At 38.4% G+C, this 17125-nt stretch overlaps 1 protein-coding gene across 2 annotated transcripts in view; it reads left to right on the top strand.

Moving 5' to 3' along the window:
• c18orf25.L (chromosome 18 open reading frame 25 L homeolog) overlaps positions 1-17125 on the top strand; it is a 47814-nt gene that overhangs the window by 30040 nt on the left and 649 nt on the right. For both annotated transcript variants that reach the window (NM_001086886.1, XM_018267698.2), the window contains 2 exon segments: positions 13949-14131; positions 15981-16104. In NM_001086886.1, coding sequence (NP_001080355.1) covers positions 13949-14131; positions 15981-16104 — 307 coding nt within the window.

Genomic DNA, 17125 nt, shown 5'->3' with positions numbered 1-17125 from the left:
GATTCAAATTGCGGGTAACATGTTGGGTACGGGTTTCAAAAATTGGACCCGCGCTACAGGGCTGCTGCCCCTGAGATGTGGTTTAGCTACACCCAAGCTAGGTTTTACTCTGAAACCCGGTTTTTCCCCTTGTTTTCCTATTGAATGTTCCCAAATATATATATATAATCTACAAAGAATTTCACTTTTAGAGACCTTTTTACAGGTCAAGGTATCTCCAGACTCTAACCATTGTAGCTTTCGACTGTACAACTCCCAGAATCCCACATTTGCAATAGTTTTTGGGGATGGTTGGAGCACAGCTTATTGTTCAACAGCAGCAGGAGGGCTGCAGGATGTATCCCAGGGCAACAAAGATGAATTTATATGATCTCTCTCATCATATAATCATGGTTCACTCCAGTTGGTATTGATGTGTATCATGTATTTGTATGCAGAAAAAAATAAATAGCTATTTTATGGCCTTTTATAAAGATATGAGTTCATGCGTTGATATAATTACTAAAACACATGCGCATTGCCATATTTATCCCCTGCAATTCAGCGTTTTGCCCAGAATTAGTGCTAGGAGCAAATACCTTTCTGAATTGTTTTTATATTAGGGATTCACCGAATCCGGTTCAGGATTCGGCCAGGATTCACGTTTTTCAGCAGGATTTGGATTCGACTGAATCCTTCTGCCCGGCCAAAACGACTCCTAATTTGCATATGCAAATTAGAGACAGGGACGGAAATTGCGTCACTTTTTGTCACAAAACAAGGAAGTAAAAAATGTTTCCCCTTCCCACTTCTAATTTGCATACGCAAATTCGGATTCTGCATTCGACCAAATCTTTCGTCAAGGATTCGGGGGTTCGGCCGAACCCAAAATAGTGGATTTGGTGGATCCCTACTTTATATTCATGCAATTTAGCACTTGTGTGTTAAATCTGATCCACCCAGGCAGTATTTAATATACACTTGCCAGTATTTCCACAAGATACTTGTAAATGTTGGGAGGGCAGTTCATTGCAAGTGTACACTGAGTTTAGTTATTAGGATTCTGAATCCTGTAACAGTTGGGAGAGAGTAAACGCAGTGAACCTCAATGCTTGTATCTTTCTGTATAAGCCAAGGAACAAGAAAATGTTTTTAGGCTTTAGATTAGATTAGAAAATGTGCTCTAAATGCGGAGACTACTTAGAATTGATCCCTAGATGGAAGATTTACGCTTTACTTTAAAGGAATCCTAAAAACTAAAAATGAATAAGGCTAGAAATACTGTATTTTATTTACTGAACTTACTGTACCAGCTGAGGGATTCAGTAGCGTATAACCGTAATTATTCAGGCCTTTAAAGTTGTCCACAGTAGCTCACCATCTTGGATTTTGTTAAGCCATCTTTTGAGTGTCTGTGGCACTGCACACGCTCAGTGTGCTCTGGGCTGCTTTATCAGAAAGTTCTATATAATACACCAGTAAACCCTCAAAGTAATGCTGCTCTGAGTCCCCTGTCAAAAGAAGCACCACATTTCTTTCCTTCTATTGTGTACTCATGGGCTTCTGTATCAGACTTCCTGTTTTCATCTTAAACCTCCAGGGCTAGGGCTTGAGCATGCTCAGTTTGCTCCTCTCTCCCCCTCCCGTCCCTGCTGTAATCAGCCCAGAGCTATGAGTGAGCAGGGAGACACTCAGACAGGAAGTGATGTCACACCAAGCTAATATGGCAGCTGCTATCCTAAACAAACCGTTTCTAGAGCTGTTACTCGGGTTTGGTAAAGCATTCTGCAGAATAAATACAGTATTATAGCTTGCACTATTGTGGCTAATCTATTGGCAATAAACTGCTTTCGGTAGATTTCCTTCTCCTTTAACCATAAATGTGATTATTAGTTGTATAATCACATTTACTTTACAGTGCTATGCAATATGTTGGCGCTATATAAATACATGTTAATAATAATAATAACCACTAATCTTAAATGGAATCTCCCTGTACAAAGCTAAACTATAGAAATATTATGTTGCCTGGCTGTGAAATTCAACCTGCATCCCTCCAGCTGTTTGTTTAAATTGGGGTGAGCAAACTGCCTCCTTCCAGCTGCTGAACTTACTCAGACACTCCATGTTCTAAATGTGCCCCCATAAAAACAATTTTTGGGTGTAATGGAAACTGGGTAGTTGTGGTTTATCTTCAGCTGCAGGTTGGAGCTGCCTCAGGGGAGGCTAATGGTTGTTGCCACTTATTTAAAAAATATATACACAGTAGAACCCCCATTTTACCTTTTTTCAGGGGACCTGAAAACGAGGGAAATGTATTATGCATTTTACAGTATTATTATTATGCATAATATTTGGGTGGGACCACAAAAAACAATGTAAAATGAGGGAAGACTTAAAATCAGGGGATATAAAATTGAGGTTCCACTGTATATAAATATCAGGCTTCCTACATTTCATTGCCCCTGCTCATAACATAAGTATCTTTTGTATCAACCGAGTAAAAATAAATAATACCGTTCAGCAAGCAAGCCTAGATGATGGGTAATGGAGGTACAGGTAGCAGATCTCCGTTTTGGAGCATACCTTTCCTCCCCTTGAAACAGTGTTACTGTATTTACAATGTATATCCTTTGCAACAATCCTGTAAGACGTCCACATGTAACTACTGTAAGTTAGAATAAATAAATATACATTGCTTTTATTTATTTCTGGCTCTGGTTTTTTTTCTCCTTTGGGATATTTTTCAGAAGGGCAAGTGAAGCCTCAAGTGATGGCAGTTGCTACAGTGTTTATACCTGAGCATTTGTACCTACATTCAGGGTGCAGTGCCATCCCTATAGGTCCCTGTTTCTTAAATTTGTGTCTCCAGATGTTGGACTACGGTTTCTGGTATGATTTAAAACTTGATTATATATTAAAGGAAAACTATACCTCCAAAATGAATACTTAAGCAAGTTTATGTCCTATTAAGTGACATATTAAAGAACCTTTAATATTGCCCTTTTACATCTCTTGCCTTGAACCACCATTTCATGATGGTCTTTGTGCTGCCTCAGAGATCACCTGACCAGAAATACTCGAAATCTAACTGTAACAGGAAGAGATCACCTTGCCAAAAATACAGCAGCTCTAACTGTAACAGGAAGAGATCACCTGACCAGAAATACTGCAGCTCTAACTGTAACAGGAAGAGATCACCTGACCAGAAATACCGCAGCTCTAACTGTAACAGGAAGAGATCACATGACCAGAAATACTACATCTTTAACTGTAACAGGAAGAGATCACCTGACCAGAAATACTGCAGCTCTAACTGTAACAGGAAGAGATCGCCTGACCAGAAATACTGCAGCTCTGACTGTAACAGGAAGAGATCACCTGACCAGAAATACTGCAGCTCTGACTGTAACAGGAAGAAGTGTGGAAGCAAAGACAGAACTCTGTGTTTTAATTGACTCATGTGATCATTATGATCCCAGAGAGCGGACTTTTTTTTTTTAAATGGCAATTTTCTATTTATGATTACCCAATGAGTATATTATTATGAAAATGGTTTGTTTACCTGAAGCAGGGTTTTACATATGAGCTGTTCTATGCAATATATTTTTATAGAGAGTTACATAGTTTGAGTGGTATAGTTTTCCTTTAAAGAATGTTAGAAATGTTTGTCCACCCACATCTGGGGACCCATGATTAAGAAACAGGGGGCTGCCTATATTCACTGAATAGGTCATGGAGAATAGCTGCACTGCATACTGGGCATGTACTCTACGTTAGTGATGTGCGGGTCGGGCAGGTTCTGACGGACCTCGCTGCTCCTCTTGCAGGTCGTGGGCAGGTTTGGGTTGAGCTCTTCTGCCTGCTCTCCCCACCCTTGACCCTAGATTGCCGCCTTCCTGTTTTATAGACTTGTGCCTTCTAGGCCCCACCCCTTTTATGACATCATTGTTGGGGTGGGTTGGCACAAGTCTATAAATGTCCTCTTCCTTCCCTTTGGCAATTCACTGCACTTTCTTTTTTTTTTTTTTTTTAAAGGAAACTTTTTATTGTTTTAATTCCCAATTGAACAATAAAACCATAATAAAAAGAAACAAAAAAACAAGTATATAAAGGGTTCAGGTAAAATAGTAGATACAGTGTGTTGTGTAACCTATAAAGTTATGGTCATTGAATTAAAGTTAAGGATCAAATTGAAAGTCCAAATGATGGTGCCCATGGGCTCCGCTGCGCTTACTCTGGACTGATATGAATTTACAAACTGCAGAGCTGCTGAATAAAAAGCTAAATAACTCCAACCACAAATAATAAAAAATGAAAACCAATTGCAAATTGTCTCAGAATATCCCTCTCTACATCATACTAAAAGGTCATTTAAAGGTCAACAACCCCTTTAACAATGTATTAATGTAATGCAATGTATCTGTACTTAAAGCTATTTAGCTTTTTATTCAGCAGCTTTACATTCTGCAATTTCAGCAATCTTGTCGCTGGGGCCCAAATTCCCCTAGCAACCATGCACTGATATGAATAAGAGACTGGAATATGAATAGAAGAGGCCTGAATAGAAAGATGAGTAATAAAAAGTAATAAAAAGTAGCAACAACAACACACATGTAGCCTTACAGAGCTTTTTTCTTTAGAACCCCCATTTGTAATCTGGAAAATAAGGGAAATAATTCAAAAGCTATTAAAAAAAAAGAAAATCAGTGAGAACAAATTGAAAATTTGCTTAGCATTGGGCATTCTATAACATGTTAAAAGTTAACTTAAAGGTGAACGGCCCCTTTAAGAATTAGAACCAGAGAGAGAGAGATATCTGTTTACAACGAATCCATTGAGAAAGTACAATGAATGTTCTGGAAAATTGTTTTGGTTTTTTTTCACCTCGGGGTGGGGGGTGTAATTCTATTTTAGTAGTACATACTTATTTTGGGGTCCATAGCAAAGCTCTGTTGATTAGCCTTTTTTTTTTTTAATTTTTCTGCTTCTTGTTATATGTTTTATTGTATGGGCATGGACTGATGTTTATCTTGCATGTTTTTATACTTTTACTGTCCCTTTAAATATGCTAACATGATAGACTTTCCTTTGAAAACAGAGTAAAAACTAGAATTTTCTGCTTTATTATAGTGCGTACAATTGTTTATAGCATATGAGACGGCACTAACCAATGTTTTTGGGTGTGGGGGAGGGGTATCTTTGATCCGAAATGCATTTTTGAAGTGTGTTCTGCTTTTACTGTGACTGTTTCCTTCTGCATGCATGCACTGTACCTTTTATTTGAATGCAATTTCTGTCTGCTCATTCTGTACGTGTATTTAACATATAAGTTATAAGGTTTGCTGTTGGCAAGTGTGGAAGATACCAGTGTGGAGCTACAAAAATAAAAGACAAGTTTGCACTTGTTTTCCCTCCTGATGAAGATTTGACGTAACCCCCTTTCCGAGTGTATTTTCTTGTGGGTAGGTGATACAATCACTCTGCATGTATATATACATTTCCAATACATTTTCTGCATGATTCGACATGTAGGAGTGCTACAAGTTGACTTTGATGATTTTATCCGACACTTGGAAACGTTTCCTTCCTAAACTGGCAGATCTCGATTTTGAAACAATTAGAAAGTCGAAATTTTGCATGTTTTAAACAAAAAGAGGAGCACAATATAATTTATGTACGTGGGGATCATCTTGACTCCTGGGGCCGTGGGGGAATTCCAGTGCAGGGATTTTAAAGGGGAAAATGAAACATTTTATATAAGCTTCATCATACTGAAGTAAGAAACTTTGTAAATACAATCAGTTAAAGGGGTTGTCCACCTTTCAGATAACTTTTAATATGATGTAGAGAGTGATCTAAAGAGACAATTTGTAATTAGGTTTCCATTTTTTTATTATTTGTGGCTCTCCAGTTTGCAATTTCAGCTGTCTGGTTGCTAGGGTCCAAATTCCCCTAGCAACCATGCATTGATTTGAATAAGAGACTGGAATATGAATAGGAGAGGCCTGAATAGAAAGAGGAGTAATAAAAAGTAGCAATAACAATACATTTGTAGCCTTACAGATCGTTTGCTTTATAGAAGGGGTCAGCGATGCCCATTTGAAAGCTGCACAGAGTCAGAAGAAAAAGGCAAATAACTATAAAAAATAAATTGAAACCCAATTGAAAAGTTGCTTAGAATTGGCCATTCTATAACATACTAAAAGTTACCTTAAAGCTGAACTACTCCTTTAAATAAAATATTCTGTACAGTTTCTGAAATAATCAAGTTAATGGTCACTATTCCCCTCTCAGCATCTGTTTCTCTTCATTTTCTCTTCATGCAGCAGTTGGGTGTCAGATATTCACTGACAGTTAGATCCAATATATCTTATAGGGGGGCTCCTTTTGCCTAGAAGATATATTAGAGCTCACTCTATTAAACTCACCAGACATCATGTCTCTCTACATGCAGGATTTGTGCAAAAGGCAGTTATTTTGTTAGATTTTGTTTGTACTGGAATCAGTTATTTGAGTGAGCTCTAATACATCTGCTAGGAAAGGAGCCCCCCCTATAAGATATATTGGATCTAACTGTCAATGAATATCTGACCCCCAACTGCTGCATGAAGACAGAATGAAGAGAAACAGATGCTGAGAGAGGAATAGTGAAGATAAACTTGATTATTTCAGAAATGATGCAGTTCAGTTGTTTATAGATTGTTCCCCAGAAATAAAGACTTTTTTCAATTACTTTACATTATTTATTTTTTACTGTTTTTCCAAAATCTACGTTTAAAGTTGAATGTTTGTGTCTCTGGTGTTTGAGTCTGGCAGGTCATTGAGTTGATCCATTTCTCAGCAGCATCTCTGGAGTATTAGCAACTATTGTATCAATTCTAACAGCTGCCTGTAGGGACAAAGATAAGAAATGTATCAATTTCGAACAGTTTACAGGGTCGGCGACCCCCCTTCCCAGAGATGCATTAGAAGGTGAAAAATTACACTTTAAACTTAAAAATTAGAAAACCGGTGACACGTAGAAAATAGATAATCATTGGAAAAAGTCTTTATTTCTGGTGATCTGTCTGAAAGTGACTAGTTGTTTGAAGGTGAACCAACCCTTTAATTGATTGTCTTAAGAAAGTTTCTTATTTGAGTATGAGGAAGCTTATATTAAATTTTCATTTTCGCAGTTGTTCCTCTGTAAGGTTAGTCAGGGTGAGACAGTTTTGCAGTAAGGAAGTGTTTCAAGGCATTATTTATTATTTAGCCAGCTAGCCGGTGTTGCAGCCATGACCCTCTCTCTAACTGTGATAGAGGACAGCTTGTCTTGTCTTCTACAGTTATGGTACCTGATTGACCAGCAACAGCCCAAATGGATAGACATAGTATAACTGCCACAGCCCAACTGTCATACATACTGCAATACAAACTGCCTAACCAACTCCAGGCATGTAGGGCCAGCTTAAAGAGCTTGTTTCCCTTTAAATTAACTGTTAGTATGATGTAGAGAGTGATATTCTGAGACAATTTGCAACTGGTTTTAATTTTTATTATTTGTGATTTTTGAGTTATTTAGCTTTTTATTCAGCACCTCTCCCGTTTGCATTTTCAGCAATCTGGTTGCTAAGGTCCAAATGACCCTAGCAACCATGCACTGATTCGAATACAAGATTGAAATCTGAATAGGAGAGGCCTGAACAGAAAGATGAGTAATAAAAAGTAGCAATAACTATAAATGTGTAGCCTTACAGAGCATTTCTGTTTTCAGGTGGGGGTCAGTGACTCCCTTTTGAAAGCTGGAAAGAGTCCGCAGAAGAAGGCAAATAATTCAAAAAAAGTATATAATGAGAAGAATTAGCCATACTAAAAAGTTAACTTAAAAGATGAACCATCCCTTTTAAGATACAGGTATAGGATTCGTTATCTAAGAACCCATTATCCATAAAGCTCGGAATTACAGAAAGTCTCTCATAGACTCCATTTTATCCAAATAATCCAAATTTTTTAAAATGATTTCCTTTTTCTGTGTAATAATAAAACAGTATTTTGTACTTGATCCCAACTAAGATATAATTAATCCTTGTTGGAGGCAAAACCAGCCTATTGGGTTTATTTATTGTTTACATGACTTGGGGTTTGAAGATCCAAATTACAGAAAGATCCATTATCCGGAAAACTTCAGGTCCCGAGTATTCTGGATAATAGGTCCCATACCTGTACTCATAAATGCACAATTGTGTCCACTTTACGCCCTAATAACAGTGATGGAATGATCTCCATTGCCCCTGGCTCAGTGCAGCTCCACGTATATAAATCACTGCTTGCGAGTGTCCCGATTTCGACAAATTTTAAGTATTGTCAATATTGTACTTGACCCTTGTATCTTCTGCACTAAACATATTACTAGCATCACTGAATGTTAAAGGGAAACTATACCTTTTGAAATAAATGTGCCTTCATTTGTTTAAATCCCTTGCGTTCATCCGGCATAATATATGTATTCTGTAGGTTCTATGTTTCCAGTCTGATCCCTTTATCTTCCTGTGTAGCACAAAATGAGCTTAAAGGAGAAGGAAAGGCTAAAACTAAGTAAGCTTTATTAGAAAGGTCTCTATAAATACACCAGTAAACCCTCAAAGTAATGCTTCTCTGAGTCCTCTGTCAAAAGAAACAGCACATTTCTTTCCTTCTATTGTGTACTCATGGGCTTCTGTATCAGACTTCCTGTTTTCAGCTTAAACCTCCAGGGCTAGGGCTTGAGCATGCTCAGTTTGCTTCTCTCTCCCCCTCCCTGCTGTAATCTGAGCCCAGAATTATGAGTGAGCAGGAAGAGACTCAGGCAGGAAGTGATGTCACACCATGCCAATATGGCAGCTGTTATTCTAAACAAACAGAGAGCTTCTACAGCTGATTACTCAGGTATGGTAAAGCATTCTGCAGAATAAATAAAGTGTTATAGCTGCACTATTGTGGCTACTCTATTGGCAATAAACTGCTTCTGTTGCTTTCCTTCTCCTTTAATATTGATTTATAAGTAGCAGTAAATTTTATATGATAAGAAAGCCATTTATTCCTATGGGTATAGTTTCCCTTGTGCCGAATAATGTTTTCATGATGACATGTGCATGAAACTTTGTTGTATTAGTGACCTAAAAGATCGGTGGGGAAAACTGATTTTTTTTTTTTTTTTAAAGATGGAAGAGACCGCCTATAACCTTATCTGCTTACCCAAAGGAGTGTTTGTTTTATTGTTAGGGGTTCTGCTTCCTTACGGAGGACAAAAATTATAGCGGTTTATTCTTGTGATTCTTGATGATTTTACAGGAAAGAGATTGTCTTGCAGGACTAATGGCAAGCCCACTGATCATTCCCATCTGAAAGATTGAATTGAGATTAAAGCAAACATTTTCTAATCACTTCCCACTTAAGATGGCCATAGACGCGCAGATATTATTGGGCGAAACTAATTTTTGGACAATATTCCGTGCGTGCATGGCGGGAGACGAGCCCACCGTTATTGGCAGAAGACTCGGATATCTGTGGGCTCGTCGATTGGCCCAGTCGAAAAATTCCGATCAGGCCCCTTTAAAGGCACCTGAACATCGCCCACAGTTAAAACACAAAGGAGTTCTCTCCATAATCTGAACCCAATTAGGAAAGGTTAAAACTAAGTAAGCTTTATCAGAAAGGTTTATATAAATACACCAGTAAACCCTCAAAGTAATTCTGCTCTGAAACACAGCATTTCTTTCCTTCTATTGAGTGCACATGGGCTTCTGTATCAGACTTCCTGTTTTCAGCTTAAACCTCTAGGGTTTGGGCTTGAGCATGCTCAGTTTGCTCCTCTCTCCCTCCCTTCCCTCCCTACTGTAATCTGAGCCCAGAGCTATGAGTGAGAAGGGAGAGACTCAGGCAGGAAGTGATGTCACACTAAGCTAATACGGCAGCTGCTATCCTAAACAAACAGAGAGCTTCTAGAGATGTTTACTCTATGGTAAAGCATTCTGCAGAATAAATATAGTCTTATAGTTTGGACTATTGTGGCTAATCTATTGGCAATAAACTGCTTCGGTAGCTTGCCTTCTCCTTTAAGGTGGCCATACATGGGCCGATAAAAGCTGCCGACAGACTTAAGCTCCCCATAGACGCGACGATTCTTCTTGCCGAACGACCGATTTTAGGGAAGCCCGACCAATCCTTCGAAATTATCGTGCGGTTAGTGGGATTCGAACGATCGTACATCTTACGATTTTTCGGCCGACCTCTGTCGGGAAATTGATCGGCCAGGTCAAAAAATCGTTGTCGGCCCCAGTGCAATGTATCTATGTTTGCAGGGCCAAGCAGGCAGCTCCCCTTTGTTTTCCTGGCAAATTGGTCTTTTTAGTTGATGGTCAATTCGTACGATCGTTCCGAGAAGTTCGTGGTCTCACGATCAGGATCTGATCTTTTAAAAATCTCAACATCTATGGGCAGCTTAAGTCAGCAGCTTTTTGGCCCGTGTATGGGGCTCTCTGACGGTCTTCCTGAAATCGATATCTGGCTGAAAGTCGGGCAGGGGTGAAATCCCTGACGGATCGCTGACCGCATGTGGTCGTTGTTGCAGTCCCAAAATCAGACCGCCTGTTCCTTTCATTTTGATCCGATTGTTGCGCCCTAGGGCCCACAATCGCATCAGCCTGATATCGTGCACCTCAAGGTGGGCATATCTGGGAGAGATCCTCACGTTTGGCGACATTGCGGATAGCGGATCTCTGTGTATGACCATCTTTAGTGGTAAATCATCAGATACAGGTAGAATTTTATTGTTTCTATCTGTATATCTGTCAGTTCAGCTCTACAGGCAATAACTCTGTGCTATGAATATCAGCGTGAGTGCAGCGTAGTGCAATTTTAGACAAATCCAAAAGTTGTTGAAATTCTCCCATGGGTCCTAGGTTGACTGGGAAACTACTGGTGCCATTATAGGTCAGTCTGACCCTGGTTATTACCCACTTGACTTGTGCCAATGTTTGCTTCTTTGCAAAGAAAAGGCTCGTGCGGTTTCCCCCTTTTCTTTCAAATATTTAGTATATATTTTTTAATCATTTAGGAGCAGTTTTATTAAGGTTTGAGTTGTTTTTTCCACGAAATTCGAGTTTTTGAATTGTAGTTTTTTGGTCAGAACTCACATTTTCGGGGGAAATTTGAAAAAAAGAACTTGAATACTCATGATTTATTATACCCTGACCATTGAAATTGCTCGAACCCAAAAGTACAGCACCTAAAACCTGTCGAGGTCACGTATAAGTCAATGGCAGACGTCCCTTGAACCGTTTGAAGAGGTAAACAGTCTCCATGACGTTAAAGTTTTTTTTTTTTTTTTTTGGAGGGTTTTGCCCAAATTTTTAATGGTTCAAATGATTCAAGATTTTTTTCTACCGTAAACTTGATCAAATCGAGTTTTCAGGTTTTGGGACTCAAACTCGCAGAATCTGTTTTTCACATTCAAGTTTTTTCTTAATATACAGGTATAGGATCCCTTATCCGGAAACCCGATATCCAGCAAGCTCCAAATTACGGAATGGCTGTCTCCCATAGACTCCATTTTATCCAAATAATACAAATTTTTTAAAATGATTTCCTTTTTCTGTGTAATAATAAAACAGTCACTTGTACTTGATCCCAACTAAGATATAATTAATCCTTATTGGAAGCAAAACCAGCCTATTGGGTTTATTTAATATTTAAATGAATTTCTAGTAGGCTGAAGGCATGAAGACCCAAATTACAGAAAGATCCATTATCTGGAAAACGCCAGGTCCTGAGCATTCTGGATAACAGGTCCCATACCTGTACCATTCAAGTATTGAGTTAATTTGAGGTTTAAAAAAAAAAAAACTAGCACTCGACCTTATAACCCCTTATAAGTCTAGCTCTCCAGTTTGGAATTTGGGACCTTTTATCCTAGCAACCAGAAGCTCGTATAGATGACAGACTTAAAGGGTTGGTTCATCTTTAAGTTAACTTTTAGTATGTCTGTCTAAGCAACTTTTCTATTGGTCCTCATTTTTTCTTTTTTATAATTTTTTTAATATGCCTTCTTTTCACTCTTTCTAGCTTTTAAATGGGGGTCACTGACCCCATCTAAAAAACAAATGCTCTGTAAGGCTACAAATTTATTGTTATTGCTACTTTTTTATTACTCATCTTTATGTTCAGGCCTCTCCTATTCATATTCCAGTCTCCTATTCAAATCTGTGCATGGTTGCTAGGATAATTTGGACCCTAGCAACCAGATGGCTGAAAATGCAAACTGGAAAGCTGCTGAATAAAAAGCTAAATAACTCAGAAGCCACAAATAAAAAAACATTAAAACCAATCGCAAATCGTCTTCGGATACTACGTCATAGTAAAAGTTAGATCAAAGGTGAACAACCCCTTTCAAGATGAATAGCAGGGGAATGATAATCCCAACCTAACTAATTTTGCTTGTATGGGACATATTTTTCAAAAACATTATCTGGTTGTTAGATCATTTATGTAGCACAAATGTATGCTGGAATCTTTGTTGCTGTTACCAATTTGTTATGCCAATAAAGTTTTCAGTACAAACCTAAAATAAACTGACGACTTTCCTTTCTGGTTGCGGGGGGGGGGGGGGGTCACTGACCCTGGGAACTACATAGAGGGAGCACAATAGAGAGGCAAATGGAAAGTTCTTTCAGAATATCACTGCTTTTGTACTGAAGTTTAATTTACTTACGAACTTCCCCTTTAACCTCTTCCCATTGGCTGCTGTAAAATTGCATGGCGACGGTTGCTAGGATGGACTGGTATTAGCTGGGGTTATAAGGAAAGCTGGCAGGGTAATACAACAGTTCTGCTGGTGTATGAACCGGGCACCCAAATGTTGGGCACCTTGAAGTTGTAGAACTGTCCTGTTACAGGCCCGTTTATCAAAGGTCGAATTCATGCGAGTTTTTAAAAACTCCCATAAACTCGAAATTCGACCAATTGAAATTTACTTAAAAAAAAAAGTCTAGTTTTATAAACTTGGATGAATGAAATTGAACCCAAAAACTCGATTTCAGTTTTTTCCCCGGAAAAAAAAAAACTCGAATGTCATGTCAATTTAGGTCGCGAATAGTCGAAGTTCGAGTTCTGAAAGGGCCAGAGTATGATAAATCCGGAAATTCTGATTTTCTGAAAAATTCAAATCGAATGTGAATAACTCTCTAGTCGTATTTGCCAGTTTTGATCATAACTTTTTGAATTCAAAATTTTCAACTCGCCACCTTGATAAATCTGCTCCTTAAAGGAGAACTAAAGCCTAATTAAAGAAGTAGCTAGAAATGTTGTACATGATGTTTTGTGCTTCTGTACCAGCCCAAGGCAACCACAGCCCTTTAGCAGTAAAGATCTGTGTCTCCAAAGATGCCCCAGTAGCTCCCCATCTTCTTTTCTGCTGATTCACTGCACATGCTCTGTGCTGCTGTCACTTACTGAGCTTAGGGACCCACTCACAATATACAGTACACATAGAATAGAAATGTCACAATATAAGGCTGATTAGTAATTAATACAGATAATTACTACATGGCAGCACAGAAACCAGTGCAATTAGCATCAGAATTTAATAATCAGCAAACCTGTAGCATCAGCTTATATTACAGCCAGGGAAGCTCATTTTCTGCTGGATAATTAGTGACGAGCCCTAAGCTTAGCTTCTCAACAGCCAATCAGAGCCCACTGAGCATGTGAGTGTCACAGACACTTTCCAAGATGGTGACCCCCTGTGACAAGTTTGAAGTCCTGGATCATTGCTGCTATTGACAAGCTGAAACTTTAGCCTCGTGCAATGAGTTCACTATATAAAATATAGTATTTTTAGCCACATTTTCATTTTTAGGGTTTAGTTCTCCTTTAATATGTACTATGGGCAATATACACATTTTATTTATTACTGTACCAGGCAATAAAAGTCTCTATTCTTTCTTTACAGATGGACCCCCGGTGGCGGCTCATTTTCACATCTCTGACACAAATTCCGACCCGGAAGTGTTGAATGTGCACAGCATGTTGGCAGCCACGGTGGTAAAGGAGCTGAACAATTCCCTGACCAATCAGGATAACCTTGCTCCTTGGCGAACACGGGGGCTTCTGGAAGAGCTCAATGCAGATTCAGGTATTATATTATTATTAATTGTCTACGCATTAAGAGGCACATTTATCGAAGGTCAAATTTAGAATTCATCTGGAAAACAAGGAAGTAAAATGTTTTCCCCTTCCCACCCTAATTTGCATATGCAAATTAGGATTCAGTTCAGTATTCACTGAGGATTAGTGGGTTCGGTGCATCCCTAATTATTATTATAAATGAGCTTTAAAGGGGAAGTTAACCCAAGAAATCATATTTGCCTAATAAAAGAAAACGTAATTCTATGCAACGATACAATATACATTCATTACAACATTTCAATGCTTTTTAAGTTATTTGTATATGTGTTGCTATTGAAAGCAGTGTCTGTCCCTTTCTGTTCTCTGCCCTGGTGGTTTAGACTGTTGATACAATGTAAGACAAGGCAGTTGATTAACAGACCCTTCCTTGCCGAGAACTAAGACTTTTGCAACATTGTTTAATGGGGAAGTAAAGTCTAAAATAGAATAAGGCTAGAAATGCTGTATTTTGTATACTAAACATAAACATGAACTCACTGCACCACAAACATAATCAAACAAATGATTTATGCTTTCAAAGTTGGCCACAGGGAGTCACCATCTTGTAACTTTGTTATACATCTTTGCAAGACTAAGACTGTGCACATGCTCAGTGTTGTCTGGGCTTCTTAGGGATCATCATAAATTATCAAAACAGGACAAGTCAAATAATATCTGCCAGAAGCCGATACAACAAGACTGATTAATAATCAGAATATACAGACTGCACTGGGTCCTGTGTTGTCATGTAATCTAATGTGGATTTTATAGTTTTTGTATTGTTTAATACAAACTTTTTCCAACTCTGCAGAACCAGTCGCTGCAGCAAAATAATCCTCCAAATAGAATCCCAGTTTATCTGTTTAAATCTGGCTCCATGATCTTTGTCCCTGCAGCTGGAGTTGGAAACAGTAAAGGGGATGTAAAGGCAAAAATAAAATCCAATACAAATCTCTACACAGTCGCCAACTGCTCTACAGGGAAACAAACAAAGCTGCTTGAGTTCTGCATGGCTGGGAAGTACGGCGGGGGCTCCCCCTGCTGTTCATAAGTATGATTGTTTCCCTGCAGAGCAGTTAGGGACCGTCTGACAATTCCTATCCACAGCAGTAAATGAAGGGAGAATTTCACTGCATACAGTCAGGTTTCTTATAAAAACGGTACACATTTTTTAATTAAAGTAGAGTGAGTAAACATGGGATTTTATTTTTTTGCCTTTACATGTCCTTTAAGAAGTAACAAGTAAGAGTTAAGGAAAATGCTGCTTTCAATAACAATTGTTTTTACAAATAACTTTAAAAGCACTGAAATTTTTTAATAAGTAACTATATATATATATATATATATATATATATATATATATATATATATATATATATATATATATATATATATATATATCTATATATATATATATATCGTAAAATTGCTTAAAATTGTTTTCTTTTATTAGGCTAATTTTTATTTTGGAGTTTACTTGCCCTTTAAAATAGGCAAAGTTGGCAATGAGTTCCATTGGCAATCTCCATGGGGACCCTGGACAACTAGAATCAGTATCTCTTATCGAAGCTTAGTTTTTATTATTTACCCCTCTGACCCTGGATGATGTTTTCTGTAGCATTAAAGGGGAAGGCGTCCCTATAGCACAGGTCGGTATCACTTTGGGAAAGTGCAAGTGTAAGACTCTAATAATGAAGTGAGACATATAGTTGTTTCAGTAAATCACTTGCACCCACTCATAACTGCCGTCTGACTAGAAGTCTGGCGTGGGCAGATGATCTCATTTGTGTAATGATTTACATGTTTAATTCCTGCAGTTAATTTGGAAGTGGGCATGACGGCTGCTGAAGAAATGCCTCCACAGACGGCACAGAATAATGACAAAATCAACATTTCATCAGACAGCGAAGTGGAGATTGTGGGTGTTCAGGAACATGCGAGGTAGGTGGGCACAGATTTTGTTTCCTTTCCTGTGATTTTAATTGCGTAATTAGCAAAGGAATGGCACTTTCTAAACCGTTGTTCAAGTGTGGATTTATAGCAAGTAAGGACTTGGATGTCAAAGCTTAAACTAACAAACTATTAAGACGTCCTTCTGTGTGCCCAGAAAATTATTTATATACAGTACATTATGAGGGTATAGCTTATTGTGTGCCCAGAACATTCCTTCTCTGTATATTTGTATTTATACATATGGGAGGAGGAGGTGCCATATTGATTCCCTTAGACAGTACAGTATGAGGGTATAGCTTATTGTGTGCCCAGAACATTCCTTCTCTCTATATTTGTATTTATACATATGGGTGACAATATCATGTTGCTGTCAGATGGATAGGTCTGCTTTACTGCTTTATTTTGGTCTAATCACCAAGTTTCCTTTAAAGGGGAACTAAAGCCTAACTAAAGAAGTAGGTAGAAATGTTGTACATTATGTTTTGAGCTTCTGTACCAGCCTAAGGCAACCACAGCCCTTTAGCAGTAAAGATCTGTGTCTCCAAAGATGCCCCAGTAGCTCCCCATCTTCTTTTCTGCTGATTCACTGCACATGCTCTGTGCTGCTGTCACTTACTGAGCTTAGGGAGCCACTCACAATATACAGTACACATAGAATAGAAATGTCACAATATAAGGCTGATTGGTAATTAATACAGATAATTACTACATGGCAGCACAGAAACCAGTGCAATTAGCATCAGAATTGAATAATCAGCAGACCTGTAGCATCAGCTTATATTACAGCCAGGGAAGCTCATTTTCTGCTGGATAATTAGTGACGAGCCCTAAGCTTAGCTTCTCAACAGCCAATCAGAGCCCACTGAGCATGTGAGTGTCACAGACACTTTCCAAGATGGTGACCCCCTGTGACAAGTTTGAAGTCCTGGATCATTGCTGCTATTGACAAGCTGAAACTTTAGCCTCGTGCAATAAGTTGACTATATAAAATATGCCATTTTTAGCCACA

Source organism: Xenopus laevis, chromosome 1L, assembly GCF_017654675.1.
Source record: "Xenopus laevis strain J_2021 chromosome 1L, Xenopus_laevis_v10.1, whole genome shotgun sequence".
Classification (NCBI taxonomy): Eukaryota; Metazoa; Chordata; class Amphibia; order Anura; family Pipidae; genus Xenopus; species Xenopus laevis.
The sequence above is the reverse complement of the archived record's forward strand: the minus strand, read 5'-3'. Positions and strand labels throughout refer to the sequence as shown.